The sequence below is a fragment of the Tachypleus tridentatus genome, chromosome 5, assembly GCF_004210375.1.
Source record: "Tachypleus tridentatus isolate NWPU-2018 chromosome 5, ASM421037v1, whole genome shotgun sequence".
Lineage (NCBI taxonomy): Eukaryota > Metazoa > Arthropoda > Merostomata > Xiphosura > Limulidae > Tachypleus > Tachypleus tridentatus.
Window position 1 is genome coordinate 58032371 of NC_134829.1, and position 26202 is coordinate 58058572.

General features: G+C 32.9%; 1 protein-coding gene across 5 annotated transcripts in view; it reads left to right on the top strand.

Annotated features, from left to right (window-relative positions):
• Positions 1-21356, top strand: part of LOC143251225 (uncharacterized) — a 66018-nt gene extending 44662 nt beyond the window's left edge. For all 5 annotated transcript variants that reach the window (XM_076502670.1, XM_076502673.1, XM_076502671.1 and 2 more), the window contains 3 exons: positions 14815-14913; positions 16862-16927; positions 17893-21356. In XM_076502670.1, the coding sequence (XP_076358785.1) occupies positions 14815-14913; positions 16862-16927; positions 17893-17907 (180 nt within the window). In that variant the 3' untranslated portion in view covers positions 17908-21356. The remainder of the gene's footprint in view (positions 1-14814; positions 14914-16861; positions 16928-17892) is intronic.
• Positions 21357-26202: the final 4846 nt, after the last annotated feature.

Consider the following 26202-nt stretch of genomic DNA (forward strand, 5'->3'; position numbering starts at 1 on the left):
TCATTCTGTATTCCATCAGAAACACCCAGGCATTGTCATTCTATATTCCATCAGAAACACCCAAACATTGTCATTCTATATTCCATCAGAAACACCCAGACATTGTCATTCTGTATTCCATCACGAACACCCAGACATTGTCATTCTATATTCCATCAGAAACACGCAGACGTTGTCATTCTGTATTCCATCAGACACACGCAGACGTTGTCATTCTGTATTCCATCACAAACACCCAGACATTGTCATTCTATATTCCATCAGAAACACCCAAACATTGTCATTCTATATTCCATCAGAAACACGCAGACATTGTCATTCTGTATTCCATCAGAAACACCCAGGTATTGTCATTCTATATTCCATCAGAAACACCCAAATATTGTCATTCTATATTCCATCAGAAACACCCAGACATTGTCACTCTGTATTCCATCACAAACACGCAGACATTGGCATTCTGTATTCCATCAGAAACACCCAGGCATTGTCATTCTATATTCCATCAGAAACACGCAGACATTGTCATTCTGTATTCCATCAGAAACACCCAGGCATTGTCATTCTATATTCCATCAGAAACACCCAAACATTGTCATTCTATATTCCATCAGAAACACCCAATCATTGTCATTCTATATTCCATCAGAAACACGCAGACATTGTCATTCTGTATTCCATAAGAAACACCCAGGCATTGTCATTCTATATTCCATCAGAAACACCCAAACATTGTCATTCTATATTCCATCAGAAACACCCAGACATTGTCATTCTGTATTCCATCACAAACACCCAGACATTGTCATTCTATATTCCATCAGAAACACGCAGACGTTGTCATTCTATATTCCATCAGAAACACGCAGACATTGTCATTCTGTATTCCATCAGAAACACCCAGGCATTGTCATTCTATATTCCATCAGAAACACCCAAACATTGTCATTCAATATTCCATCAGAAACACCCAAACATTGTCATTCAATATTCCATCAGAAACACCCAAACATTGTCATTCTATATTCCATCAGAAACACGCAGGCATTGTCATTCTGTATTCCATCAGAAACACCCAGACATTGTCATTCTGTATTCCATCACAAATACCCAGACAGTCATTCTATATTCCATCAGAAACACGCAGACGTTGTCATTCTGTATTCCATCAGAAACACGCAGACGTTGTCATTCTGTATTCCATCAGAAACACCCAAACATTGTCATTCTATATTCCATCAGAAACACCCAAACATTGTCATTCTATATTCCATCAGAAACACGCAGCCATTGTCATTCTGTATTCCATCAGAAACACCCAGGCATTGTCATTCTATATTCCATCAGAAACACCCAAACATTGTCATTCTATATTCCATCAGAAACACCCAGACATTGTCATTCTGTATTCCATCACGAACACCCAGACATTGTCATTCTATATTCCATCAGAAACACGCAGACGTTGTCATTCTGTATTCCATCAGACACACGCAGACGTTGTCATTCTGTATTCCATCACAAACACCCAGACATTGTCATTCTATATTCCATCAGAAACACCCAAACATTGTCATTCTATATTCCATCAGAAACACGCAGACATTGTCATTCTGTATTCCATCAGAAACACCCAGGTATTGTCATTCTATATTCCATCAGAAACACCCAAACATTGTCATTCTATATTCCATCAGAAACACCCAGACATTGTCATTCTGTATTCCATCACAAACACGCAGACATTGGCATTCTGTATTCCATCAGAAACACCCAGGCATTGTCATTCTATATTCCATCAGAAACACGCAGACATTGTCATTTTGTATTCCATCAGAAACACCCAGGCATTGTCATTCTATATTCCATCAGAAACACCCAAACATTGTCATTCTGTATTCCATCAGAAACACCCAAACATTGTCATTCTATATTCCATCAGAAACACCGAGACATTGTCATTCTGTATTCCATCACAAACACCCAGACATTGTCATTCTATATTCCATCAGAAACACGCAGACGTTGTCATTCTATATTCCATCAGAAACACGCAGACATTGTCATTCTGTATTCCATCAGAAACACCCAGGCATTGTCATTCTATATTCCATCAGAAACACCCAAATATTGTCATTCAATATTCCATCAGAAACACCCAAACATTGTCATTCAATATTCCATCAGAAACACCCAAACATTGTCATTCTATATTCCATCAGAAACACGCAGGCATTGTCATTCTGTATTCCATCAGAAACACCCAGACATTGTCATTCTGTATTCCATCACAAATACCCAGACAGTCATTCTATATTCCATCAGAAACACGCAGACGTTGTCATTCTGTATTCCATCAGAAACACGCAGACGTTGTCATTCTGTATTCCATCAGAAACACCCAGACATTGTCATTCTATATTCCATCAGAAACACCCAAACATTGTCATTCTATATTCCATCAGAAACACGCAGACATTGTCATTCTGTATTCCATCAGAAACACCCAGGCATTGTCATTCTATATTCCATCAGAAACACCCAAACATTGTCATTCTATATTCCATCAGAAACACCCAAACATTGTCATTCTATATTCCATCAGAAACACGCAGACATTGTCATTCTGTATTCCATCAGAAACACCCAGGCATTGTCATTCTATATTCCATCAGAAACACCCAAACATTGTCATTCTATATTCCATCAGAAACACCTAGACATTGTCATTCTGTATTCCATCACAAACACCCAGACATTGTCATTCTATATTCCATCAGAAACACCCAGACATTGTCATTCTATATTCCATCAGAAACACCCAAACATTGTCATTCTATATTCCATCAGAAACACCCAGACATTGTCATTCTGTATTCCATCACAAACACCCAGACATTGTCATTCTATATTCCATCAGAAACACGCAGACGTTGTCATTCTATATTCCATCAGAAACACGCAGACGTTGTCATTCTGTATTCCATCACAAACACCCAGACATTGTCATTCTATATTCCATCAGAAACACCCAAACATTGTCATTCTATATTCCATCAGAAACACGCAGACATTGTCATTCTGTATTCCATCAGAAACACTCAGGCATTGTCATTCTATATTCCATCAGAAACACCCAAACATTGTCATTCAATATTCCATCAGAAACACCCAAACATTGTCATTCTATATTCCATCAGAAACACGCAGACATTGTCATTCTGTATTCCATCAGAAACACCCAGGCATTGTCATTCTATATTCCATCAGAAACACCCAGACATTGTCATTCTATATTTCATCAGAAACACGCAGACGTTGTCATTCTGTATTCCATCACAAACCCCCAGACATTGTCATTCTATATTCCATCAGAAACACCCAAACATTGTCATTCTATATTCCATCAGAAACACGCAGACATTGTCATTCTGTATTCCATCAGAAATACCCAGGCATTGTCATTCTATATTCCATCAGAAACACCCAGGCATTGTCATTCTATATTCCATCAGAAACACCCAAACATTGTCATTCTATATTCCATCAGAAACACCCAAACATTGTCATTCTATATTCCATCAGAAACACGCAGACATTGTCATTCTGTATTCCATCAGAAACACCCAGGCATTGTCATTCTATATTCCATCAGAAACACCCAGACATTGTCATTCTGTATTCCATCACAAACACCCAGACTTTGTCATTCTATATTCCATCAGAAACACCCAGACATTGTCATTCTATATTCCATCAAAAACACCCAAACATTGTCATTCTATATTCCATCAGAAACACCCAGACATTGTTATTCCTTGTACCATCAGAAATATCCAAGCATTGTCATTCCTTGTCCCATCAGAAACACCCAAACCTTGTCATTCCTTGTCCCATCAGTAACACCCAAACATTGTTATTCTATGTTCCAGAATGGAACTTTTATGTTTGCGTATGTGAAAAGAAAAGTGTTTGTGTGAAACCTGATAACCAACACTGTACATGCTTTATCAGTCTAGGTAGACATTTTGTTATGTATAATACACTTACAGATAATTTTCGTGGCTTTTTGAGATCCCAATGACGTAAGTCAGAAGATTACAACAAGTATATTGTTAACGCACGTATATTGTATTATACCAGAGCTTTCGATTGTTTTGACCACATAAACTGTTCATTGAAGAGTACAGGACTCAATAGAGGTCCTTTTGGTATTAAATCAATTAGCGAGGGGGAGGGTCTGTTGTTTGAGGCTATTGGTCTATATGTTATCCACTCTTTATGGGGATATAAAGTTAGATGACAGTAGACTATATCATTGTATTGATATAAAGTTAGATGACAGTAGACTATATCATTGTATTGATATAAAGTTTCTTGGCAGTAAACTATATCATTGTATTGATATAACGTTAGATGACAGTAGACTATATCATTGTATTGATATAAAGTTTCTTGGCAGTAAACTATATCATTGTATTGATATAAAGTTTCTTGGCAGTAAACTATATCATTGTATTGATATAAAGTTAGATGACAGTAAACTATATCATTGTATTGATATAAAGTTAGATGACAGTAGACTATATCATTGTATTGATATAAAGTTAGATGACAGTAGACTATATCATTGTATTGATATAAAGTTTCTTGGCAGTAAACTATATCATTGTATTGATATAAAGTTAGATGACAGTAAACTATATCATTGTATTGATATAAAGTTAGATGACAGTAAACTATATCATTGTATTGATATAAAGCTAGATGACAGTAGACTATATCATTGTATTGATATAAAGTTAGATGACAGTAGACTATATCATTGTATTGATATAGAGTTAGATGACAGTTCACTATATCATTGTATTGATATAAAGTTAGATGATAGTAGACTATATAATTGTATTGATATAAAGTTAGATGACAGTAGACTATATCATTGTATTGATATAAAGTTAAATGACAGTTCACTATATCATTGCATTGATATAAAGTTAGATGACAGTAGACTATATCATTGTATTGATATAAAGTTAGATGACAGTAAACTATATCATTGTATTGATATAAAGCTAGATGACAGTAGACTATATCATTGTATTGATATAAAGTTAGATGACAGTAGACTATATCATTGTATTGATATAAAGTTTCTTGGCAGTAAACTATATCATTGTATTGATATAAAGTTAGATGACAGTAGACTATATCATTGTATTGATATAAAGTTAGATGACAGTAGACTATATCATTGTATTGATATAAAGTTTCTTGGCAGTAAACTATATCATTGTATTGATATAAAGTTAGATGACAGTAGACTATATCATTGTATTGATATAAAGATTCTTGGCAGTAAACTATATCATTGTATTGATATAAAGTTTCTTGGCAGTAAACTATATCATTGTATTGATATAAAGTTAGATGACAGTAAACTATATCATTGTATTGATATAAAGTTAGATGACAGTAGACTATATCATTGTATTGATATAAAGTTTCTTGGCAGTAAACTATATCATTGTATTGATATAAAGTTAGATGACAGTAGACTATATCATTGTATTGATATAAAGTTAGATGACAGTAGACTATATCATTGTATTGATATAAAGTTTCTTGGCAGTAAACTATATCATTGTATTGATATAAAGTTAGATGACAGTAGACTATATCATTGTATTGATATAAAGTTAGATGACAGTAGACTATATCATTGTATTGATATAGAGTTAGATGACAGTTCACTATATCATTGTATTGATATAAAGTTAGATGATAGTAGACTATATAATTGTATTGATATAAAGTTAGATGACAGTAGACTATATCATTGTATTGATATAAAGTTAAATGACAGTTCACTATATCATTGCATTGATATAAAGTTAGATGACAGTAGACTATATCATTGTATTGATATAAAGTTAGATGACAGTAGACTATAACATTGTATTGATATAAAGTTAGATGACAGTAGACTATATCATTGTATTGATATAAAGCTAGATGACAGTAGACTATATCATTGTATTGATATAAAGTTAGATGACAGTAGACTATATCATTGTATTGATATAAAGTTAGATGACAGTAGACTATATCATTGTATTGATATAAAGCTAGATGACAGTAACCTATATCATTGTATTGATATAAAGTTAGATGACAGTTCACTATATCATTGTATTGATATAAAGTTAGATGACAGTAGACTATATCATTGCATTGATATAAAGTTAAATGACAGTAGACTATATCATTGTATTGATATAAAGTTAGATGACAGTAGACTATATCATTGTATTGATATAAAGTTAGATGACAGTAGACTATATCATTGTATTGATATAAAGTTAGATGACAGTAACCTATATAATTGTATTGATATAAAGTTAGATGACAGTAGACTATATCATTGTATTGATATAAAGTTAAATGACAGTAGACTATATCATTGTATTGATATAAAGCTAGATGACAGTAACCTATATAATTGTATTGATATAAAGTTAGATGACAGTAGACTATATCATTGTATTGATATAAAGTTAAATGACAGTAGACTATATGACTGTGTTGCGGTTAAAGAGTTGTTAAGTGTTGTTAATGTATGAAAAACTTCTGTCGTTTCTCATCTCAGTATTTTGCTAACTGGGAACCCTGGGGATAATATATGAAAAGATTAAATCCGAATGTCGGTATGCGTATACCATTCTCTGGGAGCTCTGAGGGTCCATATGAAGTTCGCTCACAAGAGGTTAAGCCGTTCGCCAGGTATAAGTGGACATACGTGCGCAAACGTTCAGAATTTTGTGAAATAATGATTGAGGTTAGAACCATTAGTTAATAACTTGTTAATGCCTGAAATGTAATGAAGTTGTCTACGTCTACTATGGGATTGTCGTTATCAGGTCTCCTTCATTTGTCAACGGTAAGTTTAAAAGACTTCACCGTTGTAAGTTCGTAAACGTACCGCTGACCCAACGTGAGGCAAGAATAGTGCAGATAGCTCAACGTGTGGGTTTGCGTAAAGAAAAACAAACACTTTGTCTGCTCATGATATTATTGTTAAAGTTAACTGATCTTTATATGTATTTTTTAAGATTATCTTGAATATTTTTCGTTGTTACTTACAGATAAACGTCAATCTTGAAAAATGAATAACAGTAAGAATTATATAACGTAATAAATTTAGTTTGGATTAAGTCAATCGGTTGTTTGTTTTGAATTTCACACAAAGCTACACGAAAGTTATCTGTGCTAGCCATCCCTAATTTAGCAGTATAAGACTAGAGGGAAGGCAGTTAGTCATCACCACCCACCGCCAATGAATAGTGGGGTTAACCGTGACGTTGTGTACATCAGAATATCGCTTGAATGAACAGAAATTTGTTGTTATAAACCAAATAATTGGCCACATAACTTTTAGCTAAACACTTTTTAGAAATTAAATAAGAAACTGATTGGTTAGACAATAAAATACTTTATACTGATTACAACTTGTAAAAGTAATTCATCGTAAGAGGATCGATTGAAATGTAACCTTTCCTTCATTTTCCAACTGAGTTAACACTGTATAATTACGAACCAGTTGTTATTCCAGTGTAGTTTGGATACATTTCCCAACTAGGTTAATACCTGATGATGGTCAACATTTAAAGTGTTTGAACCTGTGTATTGTAAGTAAGGAGCTTCTGAATCTTCGAACAAAAATTTTAGTTTGACTTGAAACAATTCCATGCATTTCACTTGTCCATAATATTAATTTAACGCTTTAGTCCTTCTTACGTCTAAGCATTTTATTTTTAAGGAAAACACCAAAGTACCAGAAATTTAAAACTATGCTTATTAATCTGTTTCGTATAAATTATCAAAGATATTTATCAACACTTTCCAACTGTAACTGTAACTTCTTAACGGTTATCATGACTGTCTTAGTTTTAGTTAACCATAATGGGTTCTCCAAACTCTACGGATCACGTTGATTAAACTATGTAACACAAATTTTGTTCCTGGATAGTATGTGTTATATCTTAATTGCTTATGTTGTAAAACTACAGAAAATGGACATTATTCCCTTCAAACTTTGCTTTTGTGACCTGTATAATGAAATTTAGAAATGAACCTATTTTCTATGTAAAAGCGGGCAAATTTGCACATTTTTATTTACATAAGGTCTGAATAAAACAACATATGAATCAATATTTAAATGTGTTTATACTAAAGTTATACAAAAATGTTTAGAAGTGAATAGTTTTTCGAAATTTGCGACTGCAATGTAAACCACTTTTACATATCAGCCCCCAAATATAGTCTCCCATCATGTTTTCGTTATACGCTCCCAGGTCACAAAAGCAAAGTTTGAAGGAAAAAAATAGGTCTTTTCCATTTACTTTAGACATAAGCAATTGGGAAATAACACTTTCTTCCCAGGAACAAGAAAAAGTAAAAATTATGTTACATAGTGTTATTAACTATCTATTTAATATAGTCACGTACTTAGGTTTAAAGTACGTATGATAAAGTTGTGGCAGTTGGATATCAACGTTGTAAATGGTAGTAGCTATAAATGCAGTGATTCTTGATTACGAGAAATCCACTTGAAATAAAAATGTATCTTAGAACGGCTGGTATGGGTATTAACACTTTTATTGATAAGGAGAGAACAACGTTTCGACCTTCCTAGGTCATCTTCAGGTTAAGAGAGTTTGAATGTGACCGATAACCATTTTTGTTTGTTTGTTTGGAAATTTCGCACAAAGCTACTCGAGGGCTATCTGTGCTAGCCGTCCCTAATTTAGCAGTGTAAGACTAGAGGGAAGGCAGCTAGTCATCACCACCCACCGCCAACTCTTGGGCTACTCTTTACCAACGAATAGTGGGATTGACCGTCACATTATACACCCCCACGGCTGAAAGGGCGAGCATGTTTAGCGCGACGCGGGCGCGAACCCGCGACCCTCGGATTACGAGTCGCACGCCTTACGCGCTAGGCCATGCCGGGCCAAGACCGATAACCAACAACCTATTTTTCCAAGTAGAACTGAAAACATCTATTTCCCTGAAACATCTCAAAACAGTATCTTAAACAACTTTTTTCAAAGAATTTTTACACAAAACTATCAACATAATTTCACAGAAAATAAATCTAAAAAAACAACCTCACACAAAAATATATTAATTCTATAAACAACCTAAAATGAGATAACAACATCAAAATACTAAAAGCAGATAAAGGCAATGCTATAGTTGTAATGAACACAAATGAATGCATTTAAAAAAATGAACAACATCTTATCAGATACAAAACAATTTAAACTACTAAACACAAATCCAACAAAAACACATGAAAACCAGTTAAACAAAATGCTACTACAAATGAAAAAAACAACCAGCATAATATCAGAAAACATTTATTCTTACCTACGAAAGATCGACTCACGCACACCACAATTATACGGCCGGCACCCTTAAACCTCACAAACCTGATTGTCAACTACGACCCATAACGTCGACCTACGAATAATTTAACTGCAACCTCGGTAAATATATAGCGTAAGCATTTTATAAATATTTGACATCAGCGGGCTCCTTTTACAAAGATTCTTTCAACTTTAAATATATTTTTAATCAACTAAATAATAAAGCCTTGTTGGCCAGTCTTGATGTAACCTCCCTCTTCACAGAAGTCCCAACAACTGAAGCCTGCAAGATAGTTTCAGAACTTTATATCCAAGACTCCAACCCATTTATACACATCTGCAGCAACCATTATAGAATTCACTACCACCAAAACTAACTTAATGTTCAATAACCAAAACTACCTGCAGATAAATGCCCTAAGTATGTGGAATCCCGTGGCGCCAGTTCTAACCAACATTTTTATTTCACAGATTGAATCACAAGCTATCAATTCAGCATTACACCCATCACTACACTGGTACAGGTAATTTGGTGATAAAATTGCTGGATTCACATGTACACAACACACACTTAATTTTTCCAGTCACGTTAACTTGATATACCCTAACATTAAGTTCACCTGTGAACAGGACAAAAAACTAACCAAGTAACATTTCTTAACCTCAAAATCACTAGAACTGATACACAATTCAAAACAGAAATCCACAGAAAAATCACCCATACTGGATTATACATTCCCTGGGACTCAGCACATGAAACAAAACAAAAACTCAACATATTAAGAAACCAAATAAACACAGTCACAAAACTGTATTAACCTGATAAAATTAACAATGAAATCAACAAAATAAAACAACACTTCATCAACATCAACAAATTTTCTGAAAAACCGTGGTAACTTTAGGTGTGGTAACTGGAAACTTTCTGTCGATATAGTCGACTAGGCCCGGCATGGCCAAGCGTGTTAAGGCGTGCGACTCGTAATCTGAGGGTCGCGGGTTCGCATCCCCGTCGCGCCAAACATGCTCGCCCTTTCAGCCGTGGGGGCGTTATAATGTGACGGTCAATCCCACTATTCGTTGATAAAAGAGTAGCCCAAGAGTTGGCGGTGGGTGGTGATGACTAGCTGCCTTCCCTCTAGTCTTACACTGGTAAATTAGGGACGGCTAGCACAGATAGCCCTCAAGTAGATTTGTGCGAAATTCAAAAAACAAACAAATACTCGACTAGTTTTAACGTTGTGCACGAGAATAGGAGAGAATACGCCATGACTCTTTTTGACGTTTGAATTTAAGACACAAGCATTTGAAAAGAGAATACGTCTTTTAACGCTAAGTTCTGATAATATTTTGGAATTTTGAATGTTATTTCATTTTATTATTTTTATCTTTAGAAATTAGAGTTAAATAACAAAAATTAATGAGATGTAGTAAGTTTAAGCCCTGAAATAGTAGGTATAAGTTCTTAATTTAGTTTTTAGTTGTATAACATACAGTATAACATTAAATTAGGCTTAGTACCGGTAGTAGCTCTTAAGGTTTAGTTATAATTCAACTTGCAATGAGTTTGTAAAATAAATTAAATACGTTGTGTTTTTTGTAATAAATACAGTATAAAACTAGCTATTGTCAAAATTATGTTTTAACAGTGTTAAACAACAGGCTACTGGTGTTTACTTATTGTATCGAGTGTGTATTTTAAATTCTAAAAATAATACAATGGTTAAGACTAGTTCGGGGTTGAGCAATCACAGTTTCCAATACATAAAAACGAATGTATATTATTTCGTAACTCTGGACTACTGAGCACTTTTAAAGAATCTAGTGCAGTGGAGCACCGTTAAGCCGCGGTATTTGGGGGGGTCAACCTGCTTAACCGCGGCTTAAACCTTTGTTGAAAATTGAGGAAGTTACTGGTACATCATCATCAATGGAGTGATTTCTATTGGGTTTGTGGCCAATATTTATACAATTCCACAAAAATATCGGATTATCGAATTAAAAATAATACTTTAATTATTGATCACTTTTTTCACGGATTTACCGCTGATTAACTTCAATGTATGGAGAGGTGTGATTCGGTAACAATGGCGGCCTCCATAAAACTGACATAGAGAGCGGATAAGGTAGATTAACGGTCGAATTCTATTGTAATATATTTTATTTATTTCCCAAATTAAAGCAAATCCTTTTAAATATCCCTTGTAGTTGTAAAGCCAGGATTAAATTCGTAAGCCGCGTTTTTACCCGTTCTTAAATTAGCGGTGACAAGTCTTGCTACAGCAGCTTAAGCGATTTCGCGGTTTACTGGTACGCGGCTTAATGGCGCTCCACTGTGCTGAGGATATTCAATTTATGTGTGTAGTTTGAAAGTTGGGGGCTATCCTTAACTAAAGCTGAGAAAATAAATAAAGAGAACTATAAACTAGGAAATGACAGTGGGGCCCTAAGAGGAGCCTAAACTTTTACGTGCGATGGAGACATAGCTAAGACTAACGATGACATTCATAAAGTTAGAAAACGTAGTATTAGGGTTAAAAGTAGTGAACTTAACTGTAAAGACCCTATTCTATTGAGTAACAGATTTCAGCTCTTAGTTTATGTGGATGAGGAAGTATTGGAGAGAGGGAAAGGAATAGAGAAGGATATGGATTATGAACTTAAAGAGGTTATAGGTGAGTCCTTGACACAGCATGTAGATAGAATAGTCTGTGGGGTAAATAGGGAGAAAGTAAGATTATGCTACCCTGGGGAATATCTGAAAGATATAACTGACAGAGTAAGAGGTACAATAAACGGAACTGGCAAAGATGCAGTATTTGATTAATAGGCACAAGGGGTTGATAAAAACCGTGTCAGTGGTATTGTCAAGAATTAATTGTGGAGATAAAATTTTGAGTGGGTAACTATGAATAAATGCTAGGCTGAAATTAATATGTAAGATTGGGCAGGTTAGCTGGTTGGATTTGTGGGATTGTTCAGTGGGAGGAGGGAACTTTTGGAATGAATGATGTACACTTAAGTAGGAAAGTGTCTGGCATGTTTACAAGGGCAATTAACTTGTCCATAAGGGAAGTTTTATACTAGGATAATATAGTGGTGAGGGTAAAGATAAATCAAATGAAACAAAACTGAGATGTAGAGGAAAGTTTAACACATAAAACTGGTATAAAAATAGGCTTACTTGTTACTATTGTAATTCTAGAAGTATAAAAAATAAATAAATTACTTTATGAAAATTGTAACAGTAAAATATTTTGGTACAATGGAAACAACTGAAACCTAGTTAAATACAGATGATTTTAACAACAGAAATTTATTTGAAGTGCTATAGGTTATTTAATAGAGACAGAACAGTAAAGTGAGGGGAAGAAGTGGCTCTATATATGTAAAGATTTCAGCTGTTAGCAAAGTCATAATTATGGGTGATTTTAAATTTAGGCACATTGATTAGGACATGGTAGAGTCAAACCATGAGGAAGAAAAGGGTTTGGAAACTTTTAAGATGAATTTCTTTACCAGCTGAACAAGGAACTTATCAGAAATGCTATTTTAGATTTATTGTTAACTTCTAATACAGAAATGGTTGAGAGGGTGGAAACTGGAGAACTCTGAGGTATAAGTGACCATTGCTTATTAAGTTTTGTGTTTTCTTGCATGTGGAAATGAGGAATAATGATATTTTGATTACAAACCTTTTATGAAAAACAAATTTTAAGGAGATGAAACAACAATTATCTGTTGTAAATTGGGTAGCTGAGTTATTTAGAGACATTGAGCAAAAATGGATTTTTTTTTTTAATATTCAATATTCAAAACAAATATATTACATGAAGGAAGAAATGGATAGCTACAAGTAAGAAAACCAAGTTGACTCACTAAGGGTATAAGAGATAAAATTAAAGAAAAGTATCACAAACTTAAGAAATTTAAATTGATTGTTATTACAGAAGATTCTAGAAGACCAAAATGGTCTGCAAAATAGAAAATTATGACATCCAAATACATAAAAGTCGTAAAGAATTGTATCTGTAGTTTTGAGAGATAAGTTAACTAATTGGATAAAAAAGAGTGGCTTCATGGAAGAAAGCAGATGGTTGTGATAAATAGAGATCATTCAAAGTGGATTAATGTTTCAAGTGTTCAGGGTTCAGTCTTGGGATTATTGCTCTTTTTTATTTTTACATCAATGACACAGATGAAGAAGTGGTGAATAAATTACTTGAATTTGCTGATGACATCAAGGTCTTTGGTGTTGCTGGCTGTGAAGAGGATGCTGTTGATTTATCATAATTTAAATTATAAGTCATATGTGGATGGGAATATCCTTAACAGTATCATAAAAGAAAAGAATCTTGATGTAAAGGTTCATCAGTCTCTTAAGCTATCTAAGCAATGTGCTGTTGGTAGTGGTAAGGGCAAGTAGGATTTTAGGTTATATGTACAGAAATATTGAATACAAGTCAAAAGAGGTTATAATTTCATTGTATAGGTTGCTGGTTATGACACATTTGAAGTATTGTGTTCAGCCTTTGGAAATACATTGAACTGTTGGGTTACCAAAATGATACTTGAGATGGAAGGGTAAATATATTTGAGATATTAAAATTCTCAAAATTGTTTTCTCTTGAAAAAAATAGGAGTTAGAGAGGATCTTATTGAAGTGTGAGATTGTAAAAGGCATTGATAATGTTGATGCATCAACATTTATCACGCTTTACATTGAGAATTATGCAAGTAGGAGACACAAATATAGATTTAAGCAAGGTACAAGCTGTCTTCAACTAAAGCAGTTTTATTTTTCAAATAGAATGGTTGCCTTTGAATGTTGTGGGAGCAGTGAATTTGAGTGAGTGTATAGGGAATATTACTGGATAAATGAGTACTAAGTGCTGGGTTTAATTTCTTTAATAGTTTTAGTTTGGCATAGAGGATTGGACAGGTGAGATGGACCCTTGTTGTTTCCACGTGTTATGTTAATAAGTTAATTTCAATTGATTCAGTTGTTACCCTCCTCAAAGATAGGTGTATAAGTAGCATCTAATTACATCATTAGGAATTTAATAAGAAAACAAACAAGGGGAACACTGTCTAACATTTTCCTTTTCATATTTACATCCTTAACGAGTACCCTGAGCTTGTTTAAAATAAATAACAAGCCACTTTCAGTGTAATAGACCATTATTACTACTTTGAAGTTATTTAACTACTTATACTTTCTTCTAAATTATTACCTATTTTCAAGTAATCATTAATAACAAACTGTTCTCAAGAAACTCTTAATAAAAAACTGTTTTCAAGAAACCGTTAATAATAATATTTGTGATATTATATATATATATTTATATAATTCATATTAATTTAATTATTCATAAAATTGCAGGTGCAGACTATCTTACTCTCATGCAGTGGACTGGCGGATGAGGACCTTAAAGAAACATTATGTTCTCTAGAAGACGATCACAATCAGTTCACCAATGAGGTATTTTTAAATATTCTAGTCAATTTTCTATTGTATGTATAGTGTTTGGAGTTATTTTCTCACAAGGGTGAACCTATATTTACATAGGAGTTTAAGAATGTTCATGATTACTGTGGGGAATAAAAGCCAATCAAAACACTCTTCATATAATATACCCTCCACCACTATAAGCAACCTATTCTTGTCCAAGGTTACTTATGAAGGATGAAATTCCTTGAAACTGGTATAAGTCAGTGGCAAGTATGAATGTAATAAGAGTGTTGTGTCTGTACTTATGTATTTATATTAATGTTTGTGTTGTACAGTTTTCACATATCCTTTTCTTAACGTTATACCACCAGTGTTAGGTTATAGAAGTTTTTCTTGTTTGTTTTTTTTGGCATACATTCGAGTACAAGTGATGGTGGTGCCTTTATACGCATGGCACCTGTAACTGTACCTGCTGCACATTATAGTTCGGTTTATGTTCAGAGTTAGACATAACGGTCATAAAACCTTGAGTGATGTGGATATCAGAACGTATTAGAATTCCATCCTTGTAACCATGACAACATCAATGTCTAACAGAAGTAAAGGGTACAGTGGTTAGTTACTGTTAGTTAGGCAAATGTAAAGAATTAAAACTTTCTGACACAAATAGAAAATTTGATATTTCACCAATATATCAAGGAAGAAGTTTCACATTTCATGATTAACATTTTCAGGTTGTCTTAAACATTGCCATAGTACACCTGATAAGAATAAAATTTAACAGACACATTGTATGTATATGATCTATTGGAAAGACAGTGTACTGAAAGATTCAGTGATTTTTGGTTTTAATTAAATAATTATAATAAGCCCATAGAAACATTCTAAATGTAGGCCAACTGAAACCTATCCTCTTCTAACATTTAGGAGGTTCTTATACGTTGTTTTAAAATGCAACAAAATTGAAACCACTGTCTTAAGTCACATTGACTTCCAATTTAAGGTATCAGTTTTTTTGTTTTTTTTATGTATTTACATAAAAATTAAAATTCTTGTTGCCAAACTGGTTGGTTATTTGGTGCCATAGTCCCTTGCTGGGTCAGTGGTAAATTTACCGATTTACAACTTAAAAATCTAGGGTTAGATTCTTTGTGGTGGATGCACTAGCTGGTCCAGTGTGGCTTTGTTCTAAAACAAATAAACTATGGTGTTCACAAATGTTGAAAACTGTTAGTTGTAAAGTCATCATTCCCTGCTGGTACAGCAGAAAGTCTATGGATTTACAATGGTATAATCAGGGATTCAATTCCCCTCAGTGGACTCAGCAGATAGCCCAATCTAGCTTTGCTATGTGACTGGAATTGGAACCTGCAGCCCTTACGTTACAAGTCAAATGCCTTTGTCACATGGCCATGCTGGGCCTATTTGGAGAGTAAAATGGATTAGTTTGAATCAACTTTTTAAGGCTTTACTAAACATGTTAACAGAAATTGAAAGTTTTTTGCAAAATGTTTTGATTATTTTTTGAGAATTCAATTTGCTTCAATTTAAATGTCTTCTAAAAATTACAGCAAAAAATTGCAATTTTCAGCTCTTCATAATTTCACATTCCTATTATGTTGCCCTTAGTCTTAGCTATTAATTGAAAATCTACTAAAATAAAAACATTTAATGTTATTAGGGTGTTTATTTCTTGTATTTAGAATGTATGTAATTTTGTATATCTTTGAATTTTCCTCCTTTTATACATTTTTAAATTACCGCTTGTGTTAATTTTAATAGATTTTGAGTTTATACAGAAAATAAACTAATTTTACCGTGTTGCTTGGTTTCATTGTAATATAAGAGTTATTTTAAAGTTTACGTATTCAAGTTAAGTTAACTCTAATTTCACTCAATGACTAACCACATTTATAATCCAATGAAGTGCTAGGATTTTAAATTTAGGATTTACCACTTATCACTTGATCTATTCTAGTGGGTGAACTGTGTTAGAAATGGAGTTTTAAGGACTTGGGCAGATCAACCAAGTACATTTCTGCAGGTAGGAATTTGCTAATTAGAAAAATCATGTACCTTTGTGTCATGTTTTCATCTCAGAGTCTTGTGTTAAATCCAGTTTTGCTACACTAAAATAATTATTCATTGGTTTTATACATGCTAGTCTATGAAAACAATGTTTACTATACCGTAAGTATTACAATAGGAAGGTTTTGAGTTACTACCATTTGTAGCGACGTTAATCTGATAAAATAATAACAAACCTAAAATTACAGACTTATGATACACTGAGTAGTTAATAACTGAATCTAAATTACACACTTATGAATACACTAAGTAGTTGATAATTGGACCTAAAACTATAGACATGGATACACTAAATAGTTGATAACTGAACCTAAAATTACAGACATGGATACACTAAATAGTTAACAACTGAACCACAAGTATATTCATGTGGATACACTAAATAGTTAATAACTGAGTGTAAAATTACAGTCATATGGAGACACTAAGTAGTTAACAATTGAACCTAAAAATATGGATTTATGGATACACTAAGTACTTAATAACTGAACTACAAGTACAGTCTTGTGGATACATGAAGTAGTTAATAACTGAACCTAAATATATACGGACGGACTTATGGATACACTAAGTAGTGTGTATTCATTGCAATCTTTGTTTTTCTCTTCTTATGAAATGTTTAGTTCATTATGAGCCGTTTCATTTTTGGTTTTCCAACAGCAAAATGATAAAGCAACTCTTTTCACAATGTAAAGATTTAGAAATGATAAATATGAATAAAGGTATACGTAGATGTTACCCAGTATTTTGTATTAGTAAAAAAATGTTAAGTGGCAACTTTCTCTTCTATTTTCACCAATGTTGTGTTTTGTTTTTTTTATATATGTTTTTAGTTTCAATGAAACGTTTAGTATGTAATTACGAAAATCAGTAGTACTGAAATTTGATCTTGTTAAGTTTCTTTTTTTCCATACTTTTCAGAAATGTGCAGCATAGCGGGACGGAAAGAAAGAAACTACTAATTCTATAAAATATATTCTTCCATTTCCTGAATATTGTTTTGGTTGTCTTTTCAAAATGAAGTTATGGGTTAGTGAACAAACTAGATTGTATGTTAACTATTGTAAAGAATATCCAAAACTGGAGTTCAGTATAATAAGATAAAAATGAAATTCTGTATTTACATGAGTAAGGTTCACATTATCTATAAATAAATTTTCATTTTAATCATTCTTCAGGAATAATACTTTATTTTACTGATTTTTACTTTAACACAGTTGTTTTATAGTTCTTATGAAACTAAATGGATTAATTATCAGATTATGTCTACGTAACTTGTAGTTATTTTAATGTAATTTTATTTAATATACCAATACCAGTTATAAAGTATATTTGTTTTTAAATAATTCACAACTTTAGTTATTTCTTACACAAATAGTGTCACCCAAACCAGACTTTTGTTATAATAGTTGTAAAGTTTCATCATATTGTTAAACGCTAAGTTTTTGTAACACTAAAGTTTGAAGTTTGATCCTGGAGACAGAGACAACGCAGAGAAAATATTTTGCAGTTTTGAATTTAAATGAAACTAAACAAAATGATAAAAACCATTAAGATGGAATACAATATATTTTCTTCTTGCTTATTAACTTTGATAATAACATCTCAGTGAACATTTATGAGATATGATGTCCAAGTTTGATTATTGTTTTGTTGAAGGTACTTAATAAGATGCAAGATGACCTGTATAGAGAAGGATAGAGCAAATCACGTGTTGAATACTTAAGATAAACTTAAAACACGTGAAGAAACACCAGGTTTCTGTATTGTTTACTAAAAGTATACTGAGTGTCCGTAAATTGTTTTTTTTAATTTCACGCAAAGCTACACGAGGGCTATCTGCACTAGCTGTCCCTAATTTAGTAGTGTAAGACTAGAGGGAAGGCAGCTAGTCGTCACTACCTAGCACCAACTCTTGGGCTTTTCTTTTACCAACAAATAGTGGGATTGATCACCACATTATAATGCCCTTACGGCTGAAAGGGCGAGCATGTTTGGCAACAGGGATTTGAACCCATAATTTTCAGATTACAAGTCTAATACCCTAACCACCAGGCCATTCCTGAGCATGGAAAATTATGTTAGCATAATTGTTTACTCATTTTAAAATTATATATTAGCATAATTTCCATACACCAATTTAGTGCATGGTGGATCACAAGGGAAACTACATAGGTAAAGATTGCAAATCTCATCTTGAAATCATAAGATAAACTTAAGACATGACAAAAAATAAGGCAGCACCTTAATTTTTTTTTGTCTCTCCTTAAAATGTGTGATGCATCTTGCTATCTAAATGCACAATGTCTGCACTTCATTTCAATGGATATAAGTAAAAGGTGAATATAAATACAGTTTAGTAGACATTTTGTACAGCAACATATTAAAAGCTTATAAAGGTTTTTTAAAGAAGTCTAATGTTAGGTTGCAGGATTAAGTACGATAAAGTATATCCCTAACTTAGCAAAAGGAAAAACGTGCAGTGTTAATTTATCTGTTTATCGAACATTTGCCATACTCAATAAAGGCTCAACAACCGTTAGGTCTAAAACAAGTGAACTTCTATATTTCAGTTTATGCTATTAAAATTCTTTTATATTATTCCATAAATCCAGTATGTATAGAAGTGACATTGCAATAATACTGTTATTTATTTGCATGGCAGTGAATGTTTAACACTGTCAGGGAAGGAAAACGTATATAACATTAACTCACAGTCCAGCCTCACACTGTTCTGAAGCTACATTATTTAACATTGTAAGGGTTGAAAACCAATGTGCACTTCATTTCAACTCGAGGTCTGGAAATTCAAATTCTTGACTCCAGTTATTTTTGAAAGAAATGGCCTTCAAAATATTTATAACTGATATAGTGATGGAACTGTTAGTGGTTAATTATGAAGTTGTTGTTTTTAAATATAAACTCAAGTAAACTTTGAACTTGTATAAAAATCTCACAAAACTAAGCCAATCAAATCTAAAATCCTAACTCTTTTGACATTTATGGATGCAAAAGAGGTCAGTAAATTTTGTTAAGTTTGTCACCATGGCTAAAATTGAGACTCTCAGTACAGTATTTGTAAATATGCCTAAAGATATACATGTAAGTTAGCCTCATTATAAATCAAAGACAGGAGATAAAGGTGGAGTTGCATATGTTATGTCTGTTGTCCATTCTTAATGAGGCTTAGCATAACCAGGTGGTTAGAGCACTCAACTCGTAATCTAAGGGTCATGGGTTTGAATCCCTGTCAACAAAACATACTCGCCCTTTCAGTTGTGGGGGCATTATAATATGATGGTCAATCCCATTATTCATTGGTAAAAGAGTAGCCCAAGAGGTGGTGGTGGTGGGTGGTGATGACTAGCTAGCTTCCCTTTGGTTTCACACTACTAAATTAGGGATGGCTAGTGCAGATAACACTGCACAACAATTTTTTTGAAAAATTTTGCTTCCTGAAAAGTTTTTGCTGGTTGTCACAGGTACCTGGTGGGTATGCACAAATATAGTTTTGTTTTTTTCTTCATCACGTACGAACTCTGAGAAATAGACAGTTAACTGTTTACTGGCAATAACATATTTAATTGCATTTATGTTTCTAATACGCTATTAAGTTCAACATAATTAAGTGTTTTGCTCCTGATTTTCGTTTGTATTCAATGTCCGGTGCATCACGTTGCAGTGTTCAACAGTAGTCAGCAAGCATTGATGGATTCCAGTTGCCCTGATATCATTTTTCCATTGTAGCATTGTCCTGGTGAAAACTGAATATTTTGATGAAACGGTACGTGGTGGGCAAATTTGGATGTGATTTTCGTGATCAGCAGCCAAAATCCTTTAAGGAACACCCAACAGTGTTCAAGAAGCAAAAACTTTGTTGTGCAGTATAACCCTTGTGTAGCTTTGCGCAAAATTCAAAAACAAACAGTTTTTATTGAGGGTAGTTTAAATTAAATGATATATTTTGCTGTCCTGTCATGAGGTATGGTTGATATACTCCAATTAACCTACATTATTTAACCTCCCAAGAGTTGCAATATAAATGAAATATGGTGCATTCAACTTTAAGTTGCATTCTGTTGAAAATTCAACTCAAGTATATAACATGCCTTTTTTTAAAAAAAAAAGTAAAAATTGTATTTTTCTGAATAAAACTGGTTGAATTTGACATTTTTTCATGAGGAACATGTGATGTTTGATAATAAGTGTTATATTTTTGAAAAAACAAACATTTGGGGTAAAGTCCAATATTCAATCCTTGGTTGATTGTGAGCCAACAGTTTTATAATTTCTTTGACTTGATGTTTTACATATAAAAGAAAATTAGAACTTGTATATGTAGTAAGTGTTTTTACTGAAATAAATAGGAGTGTGGAGATTTTTAATATCTGATATGTTTTCTGCAAACAACAAACAAAATCGTTTTGAATCTTGTGTTTTTATAACACAGATTATTAAACAATAAACAAAATCGTTTTGAATCTTGTGTTTTTATAACACAGATTATTAAACAATAAACAAAATCGTTTTGAATCTTGTGTTTTTATAACACAGATTATTAAACAACAAACAAAATCGTTTTGAATCTTGTGTTTTTATAACACAGATTATTAAGTGTAATGTAATAGTAGTTATACCAAAAGTACAGAAAGAAAGGTGACACAAAACCATAAAATAATCCTACATAAGTATATTAATATTGTACAGAAAGAAAGGTGACACAAAACCATAAAATAATCCTACATAAGTATATTAATATTGTACAGAAAGAAAGGTGACACAAAACCATAAAATAATCCTACATAAGTATATTAATATTGTACAGAAAGAAAGGTGACACAAAACCATAAAATAATCCTACATAAGTATATTAATATTGCCAATAATAAGGTTTATCAGCAACTTAAGCTGTGTAGTGTTGTAAAGTACCACACTGGTTAATAGTTTATAAGATTGTAAGGTTAACTCACTGGTTACTTATGTAGGGACTTGTGCGTGGTTTTATGTTTCCATACTTACCATGTTTCTATACTTTTTTGGTATTGCCACACCTACATCACGCTTAATTTTTAGAAATGTTTAATCACTTATGTCCCTTCTTTTGTTAAACAATTTCATTGAGGTAGATTCATAAGTGAACACTTGTTATGTATTAAAGTAATATACATGGTTAATACCACATCATTTTGTCAGTTTCTCTAATTTTTTATTACATTTTGGGACAAATGAAGTTGGGATGTTTCCTCCAAGATGGTACATGTGCCTCAGAGTGTTGGACTGCCATTGAGGGGCTACTCACTGAACTCGCATTTCCAACTTCACCCAACTGATTTTATGCACTTAGACCACACCACAAGCTAAGGTCATGTCAGTTAACAAGAAGGACATCATACAGAATCCAGTCCATGTAGTATGATACTATCAATACACACTCATAGCTGCCAAACTTGACCCTACTGAAAATTTGAAGAAAAGAAGACTGATATAAAGTATTGTTTTGATAATAAAGACACTGGTGTATATCAATAATTTATAATATCTCTCAGTGGTATGTTATCTAACTGATATCATGAATATTGAAATAAATTATTCTTTATCTATTTTTACTCAAATAATTTTGGCAGTTATCAATATTGTGCAATGAAAAAACTAACGCAATATAAGAACAATTTTCGCAGCCATCTAGCAGTCAGAAAGGAAAATGCTGTTTGTGATGCATGTAACTAATATATACTTATAAATTGAACTCACTGCTAAGTAGTATGTTTCTTACTTTATTTCCCAAACAAATTTGTGTGGTGGAGAAACAGAATACTATTACTATTATACAAGCTGTGAAACACTCGATAATGACAATCAGGTACTCAAATAAGGCTGTAACTCAAATTTACCACTTATTTCTAAGCATCATAGAGTGACCAGATTGAATATCTTGACCATTTTCATCTCGGCCCATTCCTACATATTAAGCACTACTGTGCCTAATGATGAAACGTTTGGGGTTTTGTGTTTTTTAGTGGGGTCTATTATGAAAAGTTCAAGGTGTGTCAAATGACTCTTTTTTTTTTTGCAATGGATGGTTTCAATGTAGTAAATAAATATAAAAAGAACTTTAGAAATTGCAAAACTGACTTCAGATGGCAGTGCGAAATAGCAAATTGTACTCTTTTTATGATAATGATTGCTTTATCATTCACGTGTTATGTCCTTTTATCGTTTAGTTTATCTATGATTTTTTGGTTCCATTAAATAACTAATTCGCCTCCTAGCTAATCATTTCCATTTGAATGAGCACATTTACGTATGATGAAACTGACAACAGTTTCACCAGTGGTGGCATACAGATATTTTTAATGTAGCAAAAGAATATTTAGGTTTATGATTACATCAAGAGGTTCTATCCTGCCAGAAGCTTCAATAAGAGAGAGATTCATGAGATAGTTACTGAGGGATATTGTTGATGATGTGTGTCATTCGGTATTTTTATTGATATCGAAAATAAATGTTGGAATATTGTGTTTGCTTATTTTGGAATTATCTTTTTTTCTGGTTCTTTTCCCTGGTTTGATTATTATAGATTTATTAATATTTGTGATAAATTGTTTATTAGTATTGATGTGAAGTCTTGACGAGGCACTTGTTTGTTAACTGTGTTTTGGTAAGTGTTGAATTTATTTCTAAGTGTTGGTATTATGGATATATTGTTTTTCCTTTTCTTGAACCCTTATTGCAGGGTTTATTTCAGACCTTTACATTGGCACTCCAACAAGGATCTTTTTATAACGGTTGAATTGTGGCTTTGGATTTTTTTGTTTCTCAATTTGGTATCGAGTGACTAATTCAGTTTAAGTTAAATATAAGTCATCTAGTGCTTGAAAATAGTTCCCTGCTAGTACAGCGATAAGTCTATGGATTTACAACCCTAAAATCAGGGGCTCTATTCCCCTAGGTAGACACATCAGTAGTCTGATGTGGCCTTGCTATAAGAAAGAAGAAAACGCACACGCTTGAAAATAACTGTGTTACAATGAGAGCTAGTAAGTATGTTGTGAGTTTGAATCAATGTGGGTCAGTATTGTCAGAACAGGAAGAAATGCTAACATACGTCGTGACTGATTACTAATAAGAGAACCTCTGTCTTCCTTCCGTAAAACACTGAGAGCTCAGTTTACCTACACATAAAATTCGTTGCTTTTCGTTACTGCGACAACTAAAATGGACCTCCTATGCTTAACCCTAAAGATTAATGGTGTGAAAGTATAGATGGTACAGATACTTGGTAGATTATTCAGTACTAAACAAAAATATATGGCAACAAACGATAAGAAATGATCTAACACTTCAAATAAAATATTGAAGTAAATGTAACGTGTATCTTGCAGACGTAATGAGGAACTGTCAACTGTTAAAATATTTTGAATCAAAGCTATTGTAACGGATAGCATTGCGAGCCAATGTTTAGCTGTTGTTAAAGATTTTGCCCTATCTTATTGGATTTAACTTTATTTATCAAAACTGAAATAACCCTTAACTTCTGCACAAATGTTCTTGAATTTAATGTGCTATCTTATGGACACGACTTTGAGACTGAAGAGATACTGATTGAAGAAGTAGAATATTTACTTTTAAACAGTAAATAACTGGAACAATTGAAGTATTTCGTTTTGAAATAAGCATATGTTTTTTTAACAATAAACCTATCCTTACAGATTTGTGTGAATACAGTACTGTAACCATGACAGAAAATACAGTCTTTAAAAGACTCGTCCTTATTTTCCCGTTAAATTACGAGTGAACATGATCAAGTGGATAAAATGTTTCAAGATGGATTAATTGAACCCTTCAATTCATCCTGGACTTCTCTGGTGGTTGTTGTTAAGTAAGATACTAATGATTTTAAGTTCTGTGTTGACTAAAGGACATAAAATTAAGGCTCAGAATCTGACTGCTATCCACTACCAGATATAAGTGATATTTTTAAAGAAAAAAAATGCTTCAAGATGGATTAATTGAACCCTTCAATTCATCCTGGACTTCTCTGGTGGTTGTTGTTAAGTAAGATACTAATGATTTTAAGTTCTGTGTTGACTAAAGGACATCAAATCAAGGCTCAGAATCTGATTGCTATCCATTACCAGATATAAGTGATATTTGAAAACATTGTCAGGTATAACGTATGTCAGTACTTTTAAGTTTATCCAGTTGATATTGGCAAATACCTGTTAAGATGAAAGATCGACATAGAACTGGCTGCATAATAGATAACGAACTTTATCAATTTAAAGTGATGTCTTTTGGTCTTAAGAATGTACCTGTCACCTTCCAGAACTTAATGATAAGTGTTTAGCAGGTTGAACTGAATGTTTTCTGGCTTCTATTGATGATATTATAGTGTTTTTACCATCATATGAAAGATGTTGAATTGGTTTTATACTTACAACTAATCTGACTATAAAAGTTTCTGGAAGCACATTTTGACAGTCAGAAGTATCATATTCAGATTTAAACTCTTTTTATTCATAAATCTACAAGTGCACGCCAACCAGATTTCTCTCGGAATGTGAGATTTTCCAATCGACTGACGAACTAGCCAACAGCATCTCAAACCATTGAAGAAAAAAAGAGTAGAAATACAAGATGTCAAACAGAGGACAAGGAAAGATCCAATGTTGAAAAGGTTCAGAAGTGACAACAACAAGAGTTGCCAAGACACACCTAACGTAGGTGATGTAATGTTATTAAGGAAACGTTCTTTATCTTCAGTAAAATTATTTATTCCGAGTTGGAATGGACCTTCAGAAATCACGAAGTATGTTACTCCATTAGTGCATGAATTAAGAATCCTAGATTAGATGCAGTTATAGGATAATGTCATATTTATTATATGACATTATCATATTTATTATATGACATTATCATATTTATAATATGAAGATATCTCTATTTTCTTACAGAAAATGCTCTCGACAGTGAAAAAGATAGTAATCATCCCAGGCAGTTTCAGCAAGTTAAAAATGTCGATTGCAGAAAACATGATGGTCTTTCCTCAACAAGAAAGAGGGCTGCTGCTGGTGTGCCCACTTCTTGTTATGCCACAGATCATACTAATGACTTATCTATATCTTCTCCACAAAGGATATTGGGATCTCGTCACAGAGTTAGTCATTATAGTTATCTGGTCTTCATAATATTCAACTTTTTGTAAGTTGAACCTAAACCAAAAGCTACAGA